At 35.8% G+C, this 8,288-nt stretch overlaps 2 protein-coding genes across 3 annotated transcripts; both read right to left on the bottom strand.

Moving 5' to 3' along the window:
- Positions 1-1,148: 1,148 nt before the first annotated feature.
- On the bottom strand, positions 1,149-1,580 carry LOC130810844 (G-type lectin S-receptor-like serine/threonine-protein kinase At5g35370). Its single transcript, XM_057676969.1, has one exon. It carries the CDS (start codon positions 1,578-1,580, stop codon positions 1,149-1,151), a length of 432 nt encoding a protein of 143 aa, XP_057532952.1.
- A 254-nt stretch (positions 1,581-1,834) lies between these two features.
- LOC130811518 (fluoride export protein 1) lies at positions 1,835-6,838 on the bottom strand. Of its 2 annotated transcripts, none has more exons than XM_057677842.1 (7): positions 6,464-6,838; positions 4,976-5,507; positions 4,793-4,870; positions 4,578-4,673; positions 4,187-4,379; positions 2,847-3,253; positions 1,835-2,247 (listed from the first exon to the last, which is right to left on the bottom strand). In XM_057677842.1, exons 2-7 carry the CDS (start codon positions 5,486-5,488, stop codon positions 2,029-2,031), a joined length of 1,506 nt encoding a protein of 501 aa, XP_057533825.1. In that variant the 5' UTR covers positions 5,489-5,507; positions 6,464-6,838; the 3' UTR covers positions 1,835-2,028. The 2 variants fall into 2 exon arrangements, with proteins under 2 accessions (XP_057533825.1, XP_057533826.1); XM_057677843.1 differs by having other exon boundaries at positions 4,976-5,539.
- Positions 6,839-8,288: the final 1,450 nt, after the last annotated feature.

Raw genomic sequence — 8,288 nt, forward strand, 5'->3', positions numbered from 1 at the left:
CACAAACAAAATTATCATTAGGTAAGATTTTAGTAGGTTGCAAAGAAAAAATTACAGAGAAATAACGCATTTGAAAATAAAAAATTTACTATCATCAAAATGACATTGCACATTTAATTAAAACTCATCATCAAAATAACACATTTATTTTCTTAATCTCTCAATGTAATCTTCCTATGATATTTGAGAGAATCTTCATATACTATTTTATTAAGGAAAATTATCAATAATACCTCTGTTTTTAACACTTTATCAATGTTATCCCTGATTTTAGCACTTTATTAATAGTACCTCTAAGTTATTTGGATTATTAATGGTATCCTCGTGTTATCAATACCGTGATGTTATTGAATTTTGTTGCATTTCTATGAGTAAGAGCTTACAAGTTTCTGATTCAGTATGCGCATAAATCTTTTTGTTGCTTAGCTTGCTTTGGCAGTATCCTGATCGTCCATTAGTTTACCTCCAATTCCAAACACCACTTTATATGTCAGTGACTAAAATTCTAGCATTATTTACCTTGATCCAACATATGATCCAGAGTTGTGAATTCAGGCTACGTATTGCTCTCTTGTCTTCAATTGCTTCCCTTATCTTCTGTCCATTAGTCGGAGACTAAAGCTTAGCAGATTACTCATCACATATTTACTCAGCACAAATTAACCGTGACCTTATTGAATTTTTTCTGTCAAAAAACTATACCCGCCATGGGTGGTGCGTATGTGCTAGGTATGAAAATTTTAGGTGGGTATAGATATAGGAGAAGGCATACCGCATCACCCACCCATTTGGCCTCCGTAACTTTCACTATGAATTTCCATTCATTTTGGAATTTTCATATGCTCTTCTCGAAAATCCTGTCTGCGAACTAAACAAGGACACAGTCGCTGTCCTATGACAGTTTCACATCAGCAAGAAAGAAAAAAAAGACAGATGAAGTAAAGCAAATCATAGTCGCTGACAACTGACTCTTCAAAAAGGATTACAAGATAGCTTAGCAAACATCCCTACTAATTACAAAAACCTAGGATGGCTTAGCCATACAATCTATCTTGGACCTGAAACTTCCTGAGACGAGAAACATAAGAGGGATTACTACTACTCTATACTGTACCACTTCTACTTGTGCTCGAAACTGAGGCATTAGTTCAATAATAATTCATCTGTTGTCCATCATCTCCAATGATGGAAGGTTCAGAAAAGCAACGTCCATAAAATCGTAAGAAATTCAAAGATTCTAATCGAGGATGATCAAATTCAATCCTCCCTTCAAGCATTCCAACAATAGTCACCATGGTTGGTCTAAATGACGGTTCTTCATGAATGCAACATAAAGCAATACAAACCAACTTTTGGACCTCTTCACTTGTTACACGACCCTCGAGTCTTGGGTCAGCAAGCTCCAAGTACCTGCCCTGTTCATGCATATCCAGCGCATACATCGGAAAATAAACAACTCCTGAACTGGATGAAGCTGATGTACTACTACCAGTATTATTGCCACCATCTACGCTATGGCTTTGTTGCACTCGCTGTAGCGAGCAGTTTTTCCTTCCACTAACGAGTTCCAGCAGTACCATCCTGTAGCTGTAAACATCAGTTTTTTCTGAGATCTTGTTAGATTCGCTTTGATACAAATGTGTTTGATATATAATTTCTACATTTTTTATGATGCGTACTTAGAGATATTAAGGCTTACAATTTGGTTTGAAATGCATGCAAAAAGTAAAATGGGCTATAAAAAGAAATAGAGGGAGTATTATTGTTCACCATGAGTTTGCTCGAGGACAAATAAAAGTTAAGCATGAAAGAGTTTGATAAAGACTATCTGAAAGGAGATTGGCACTTTAGATTTGTATATATTGCTGTACACTATCTGAAAGATTTAAAATGAGTTTCAACTATACATTAGACAGGAAGTAATTGCCTATCTAACATAAATTATGTTTACACCAAAAAATTTGAATTTTGTAAATATTTTGAAGAAACTATCTTTTGAGGAATTCCAAAAAATCCTAACAAAAAACTCTAATTGTAGCCCAATGTCCACACAGGTACCGAGTAAATCAAAGTTCCCGAGAGAAATGAAATGACGATAGTGATGAATGCATAAGCGTATGCCTTCCATGGATGAGGACTCATTCTCATTGCGTTAAATTCCGCCATGAATGTGGAGACAGTGCTTAAGCATCCCATTAGTCCAAACTGTATCCCGGATGCAATTGTGTCACAATTCTTGGTTTTCACCTACAAAAATTAACAGTTTTAGACTCTTAACAAAGCATATGCATATAATATGCAAAAAGATAAAGTACTTATCAACCTAAATCCCTACAATTCATTTTCTAATTTTGGAAATAACTTGAACTCATTGGTATTCAAGAACAATTAGGGTTGATGTTGAAGCAAGATCCAAAAACCACTTTCACAAGTCAAAACATTAACACTCGTTTGGTTATTGGTATTAAATAGTGGGAATGATAATGAAAAACTAGTGTAATTTTGATAGGAATATCTCTTGACAAGTTTAATGATCATGCTTATCTCCTCTAACAATCTCATTTTTTTCACAAAATTCATTTCAATTCTATGTATTAGACGGATTGTGAATAAAAAATTTTATATTATCAAACTTTCATCACCAAAGGAATAACATGATACGTATCATGAAAATTTACACAACAAAAATTCTGGTTTAATCCTACCATTTAATACTGATAGAATCTAGAGTGTAAGGGCAATCGGAATAAATAGAATTGCATGCAACAAACTTAATAGATAAATGATTATAAACCAGTTTCGTGTTACAATGCTACAAGAACAAAAATACTAGAATCAATTCTTACCGCTTTCTTCAATGTAGCCAGACCTGCCATTACGCATGTTGCGGAGACATTAGCAGCCAAAGTCCCGAATGGAATCCACTTCCATCTTCCTGCTTGCCCCAACCCACGTCCATTTAACCGAGCAAGCCACCACCTTAACCAAACCCCCAAGGGACCGACAAGGCAACCCAACCAAAGTTGAGCTTCACTTCCACCGTTTTTAAACTCTTGCTTCTCTAAGATTCCGCTTGTAGTCCATAAACCACCCCATACCAATATTAACATTGATAGAACTATTACGTGACTCTTCAGGCTATTCACTCTGAAGTTCCTCAAACTAGATCTTTTTCCCATCGTTCCGAGAATCCACTTTAGACCATTTGCTGTCTCAATTCCAAAAATGATTGAATAAGCAGCAAGAAACAATCCTGCAAGTAAGCAGAGGTAAAAAATTATTGGGAAGATAAAACTTCAATGACGAGAGTTTTCATGAAGAATTATGAAAACGATGTTATATTAGAGTTCGAACAATGTGTTTCAAACTCCAATATTGCCAAGATCGAGCGTATGAGGTTTTGTGACAAACAAATTACGCTATCAATGATATCGATGTTTGTAGGAGAAAGTAATGCAATAAAACGACACAAAATTTAACGAGGTTCACTCAACTTAGGCTACGTCCTCCGGTGTGTAGTATCTCTTATATTATCAAAGGAGTTCAAAGAACTCTCAAATATGGAGATTACAATAGAGAAGAGATATAGGCTAGTGTTTGGCTTGGGGTGTATTTTTGTGGATGATGATTACAATGTGAATGAGAGCTCTCTGTTTATAGGAAAGATCTCACTAAGTAACATTAAGTACATTAAAGTTATGAATAAATGATAATGAAACATCCCCAAGAACTTGAAGAGTCAAAAACAGCATCTTAGGAGCATCAGAGACATCACTCGACCAAAGCAGAGGCTCGCTCGGTTGAGCGGCCTGGTCGAGCGGGCTGCAAGAAGTTTCTGGTTACATTCTGTCTGCTCGCTCAACCCATTTTGAAGCTCGCTCGATCGAGCGAGCTGGTCGAGCGGCACTTCAGAGGGTTTCTGACAGTATTGCTCGACTTGCATAGTAGAGCATCTTAAACCTTTGAACTTCTTCATTAGGTCCCATAACTCCCATGAATAACTCATACTTCATTACCTCATTAATCTATACTTTAATCATCATCATAAACCACAATCATCAAGACTCATCTTAATACACCCATTCATGACATACTTATGGGATTCCAAATGTGCACTCAAGTCACACTATTCATAACAAATTATACTAACAAGCCACTGATGATAATGCCACAAAAGACTAATTACCTATTACAAAGCCCAACACAGCAAAAACCCAATGCCCATTGACACTAAGCTCCAACATTTTCTGGTTCCAGCCACTAAAAGTGGTAAGGCTTCCTAAATAACCTGTGCTAAGTCCAACTGCTAGATGATCTGATATGTGAACTATGTCGGCTTTGAATACAACACCGAACCATCCCATTAGGAAAGAACCAACCTACAAGTACACAAAAATTCAGAATATGAAAATGTTGCAACTCTCATCTTTGTTTGTTAGGAAAGAAAACTAAAACGAATAATAAGCTTTTTCGGAGGACTTCAAGGGTGTATCAGAGAGTAAAAGACTCTAAAATGGTAATATTTCGATCCCATATACATCTATTGAATCAAAAGATTTAAAATTAAAACAACAAACCATATTTGATGGAAGATCGAGATATAGGATGCTCCCATCACTTGTCACATGAACATTGGACGCAAACAGTTTCTGCAGTAGATACCTGGTTAGGACCTACAACATTAGATATTGCAAATTCAAACAATAAGCTACATATTTAACAAGAAAAACCCTACATTTATGACATGGCAAAAGCAGCCTTATAGAAAACATGGAAGAATAAAATCATTTACCCCAAAAATTCCAAAGACAGCCAAATGTATGAGGTAGGAACAATATTCAACAAAAGTTGGCAGCTTTTTCTTTTCTTCCTGTCATCAAATGATGCAAAGGGAGAAGCTGAGGCAATTGCATCATCCAAAATGTACAATAAATCAAGCAAAAGCAACAATTAGTAAACTTAGGCATGAACTTACTTCTTTCTTGTGCAAAAGAGCATTCGTAGAAGGTGGAGTAACAATATCAGACACTAATGGCGATGCTGGAGAGATCGTGTTAACATTGAAATTATCACGAGACCAAAATCCATAAGAAACCAAAAGGTCTTCCGGAATAGGAAAAACAATCCCTTGTTCCATGGCAAATCGGACACTCTCGCTCTCGCTTCCTCTTCTGCTAAAAATCTTGTCTCCAACATCTCCAGCCTGTGAAACGATTTCATTTTCCAGGTTTTCCTCAAACTGAGGTTGAGAAGAATTTGACATGCTAAATAACCTTCTAAGAGAGGCCCCACTGCTGTTAGTCCTTGCAATTGACACATTATGCATTAGCTGACTGTTATCTGCCCCATTTTCTCCCGTATTTTCTACAGAAAGTGGAATACCACCTGTTGGATGCCCTCCAATACATAAACCAGCACTGTACGTTCGTCTTAAAGAATCATTAGTTCTTTCAGCTGTATTGGCTATGCCAGATTCACTGGCAGCCATTTGTCTGTAGAAACCTTCGCTGGAAACGAGACTGGAAACTTCAGATTACCTCTACGACAAAATAGAATGACAAATGTGGGCATATTCTATCAAAAATGGTGGATGCACATGACAAATAGGAAAGAACGTACAAGTAAAAACAAGGTTAGGCCACTTACTGATTTTTAATAATTAAATGATTTCATAGTAAAGTCACATAGAAGCACAACAGACAGAAGAGAAAATAAACAACCAAACATCAATACAGCTCAGAACGGATAAAATAGCATTATTTGCTCAAGTATTGTTTTTGGCCTACTCTTTCTATTAAATTGTTTTTTTTTGGTTTTATACAGCATTTTTGAGGTGCTTTATGCTATTTTTTGAGACTGGCACAATCAGTTGATTATAAATTACTCACAAGGAGCATGGACTCACATCATCATCGTAATATAATCAAACCATGATTACAAATACAGGTTCAAATCACCTACCATGAGTCATGACATGGGTATCAAGTTTGAAATCTGCTTAACCAATATCAATAAGTCATAACACAACTCATTAGGAAGCTATAAAAGCCTGCAATATGATGATAACATGGTTTATTTATTTGGAAATTTGGACATTCAATGATGCATAATCAAAAGCAATAGGGAATCAATTGATTGATTTGCCAGTTGAGTATTACATAATCAATTGCAATACAGAATATTGCAGATGCAATAGCAAAGCCAATTGACTGATTCATCTTTGATAATATTATACACCACTTAATAATACTCTAAGAAAATACAACTTATACTCATAAATTTACCACCATTTAAACCAAAAATGTTAAATTGATTAACAAATATGATTTGGGTATTATATAATCATCAATCATGAATGAACAAACAATGTTTACCAATTAACATCCAATGAAATGAGAAATCTATAACAATTGTACAAATTTAAAACTTTTATGTAAAGAAAGAAAAATAAAAAAGTATATACATGGTTTGATGGCTGGCTAAGGCAGTTCGGTGGGCTGGCAGTAGCTGCCTGGATGGAGTTGACGGCCAGATGGTCTGTGAAGGATGAAGGTGGCAGTTATTGGTCAGTGGCTGCGGCAGGTTGTAAGGGTTTTGAAGGACGAAGGTCAGATAAATGGAGAGGAGAAGTATGAGGTTTGATTTTTGGAAAAAATATGGCGTGCAAGGATGGCCACAAACATAAGCCACCTCAAATAAATATTGATTAATCGAAAATTTCTCTAATCAAACAGAAACTTAATCTGTCATTAACAAACACTATTTAGAAGTCTTAGTATAATAAAATCATCTGAAACAATTAATTATATGCAGATGTTTTCCATTCATCAATTCTGTCAAAACAACACTAAAAAGTTTGCTCAAGACTGCTAGAAAAACTAGGTCAAAATTGACCCAAAATCCCAATATACAGTACTTGGAAAAAATTATCAGGTTAATTAGAATATTTTGTTCATCTTTAATCTATTACAGTACTAAATACTAATGCCAACGGCTACAGAAATCCAAAAAGAAGGAAATAAATCTAATCAAATCAAATCTAATCAAAATCAGATTAATTCAGGATTAGTGTCTAATACCAATACTTGTTAACTAATTGGAGAAGCGAAAAGATATATCCTCCATTAACATGTAATCCAAAGTCCTAAGCGGAACACAACCATTTAGAACCTTTTTGTTGAAAATTAAATAATACTTTTATGATTTTTCCAATCATGAAAAGTGACGTAAAAGGCAAAATAAATGTATTTAATATTATAAGAGTGCAATATGATGTAACCTTCGGGAAAAGATCGAAATTAGAAGGATTTTAAAACAATAAAAAAAGTAATTATATATACTTGTATGAATAAATAGAGAAGAGAGAGTTACCTTGTCAGAATATGATCCAATTATGTGTGGAGAATGAAGGATTCAACGCATGAATCAGATTTTGATACGAAAATTGAAGGATATTCCAAGAACTGGCGCAGAGAAGGTATTGAATGAACTGGACTGCCAGGCTTCAATGCAATACGTTTCTAGGCTTCCTCTGTTGATCTCTAAGAGAGTTATCAGTATCTTTGGATAGGTGGGAGTGGAGTCTTGATGAACACTTAAGAACACGCACAACCAATAAGGGTAGACTGACCCTAGGTAACCCAATTGCACAGCAATTGAAAAGGAAAAACACTTAGTGAATTTCTGAATTTTATTAATCAAACTTGGTTTTTTACAATGAATGAGCCATCTGTATATAGGCCTAGATTACATGATTACAACAAAGGAAGATACACGTCAAGCAACTACCTATAACGGTAATATTGCCCACGTGAAGTACATGTGCCAATTAAAAATAAAAAACAGAAATCAGAATACAAGGTAGCCTTCTGTCAGCGTTTGCCTGTTGACTGCACGACATTCGCCCTTGTTTTCTATGCATCTTCGGTGACTATAAGGAGGACTCTTGGACCATGGCAGCAAGGCCCATATAGGGAGATTCCAATTCTACCCTCCACGTCCTCCCATGAACTCAAGTCATGTCTGGGCTGGTCTGTCAAGGTGGTCTGGTCAGCAGGATGGGTCAGACTTTGCTGCATGTCTGAATTCTTCTGTTCTGTTGCTGTTGTTGGCTTTTCTTGTTTGTGCCTTTGTATTTGTTTCTCCATGATTAATTCATCCCTCCCCTGACTATCTTGGCTTTCATTAAATTCAAGATTCATGGCTGATGGCTTTGCTGTAACACCAAGTGCAGAATCAGAATTAACAGAAACATCAGAGTGGTTTCTGTTGCTCTTGTTGCTCTTGTC

The sequence above is a fragment of the Amaranthus tricolor genome, chromosome 4, assembly GCF_026212465.1.
Source record: "Amaranthus tricolor cultivar Red isolate AtriRed21 chromosome 4, ASM2621246v1, whole genome shotgun sequence".
Lineage (NCBI taxonomy): Eukaryota > Viridiplantae > Streptophyta > Magnoliopsida > Caryophyllales > Amaranthaceae > Amaranthus > Amaranthus tricolor.

Bases quoted from the DNA above. Each gene is read 5' to 3' on its own strand.
- LOC130810844 (XM_057676969.1), bottom strand. From the start codon at position 1,580: ATGGTACTGCTGGAACTCGTTAGTGGAAGGAAAAACTGCTCGCTACAG.
- LOC130811518 (XM_057677842.1), bottom strand. From the start codon at position 5,488: ATGGCTGCCAGTGAATCTGGCATAGCCAATACAGCTGAAAGAACTAAT. The intron at 4,674-4,792 runs GTAAATGATTTT...CTAATGTTGTAG, and splicing joins CTGTCTTTGGAATTTTTGGG to GTCCTAACCAGGTATCTACT. The intron at 3,254-4,186 runs GTAATTAGTCTT...GCTTACTTGCAG, and splicing joins TGTGTTGGGCTTTGTAATAG to GATTGTTTCTTGCTGCTTAT.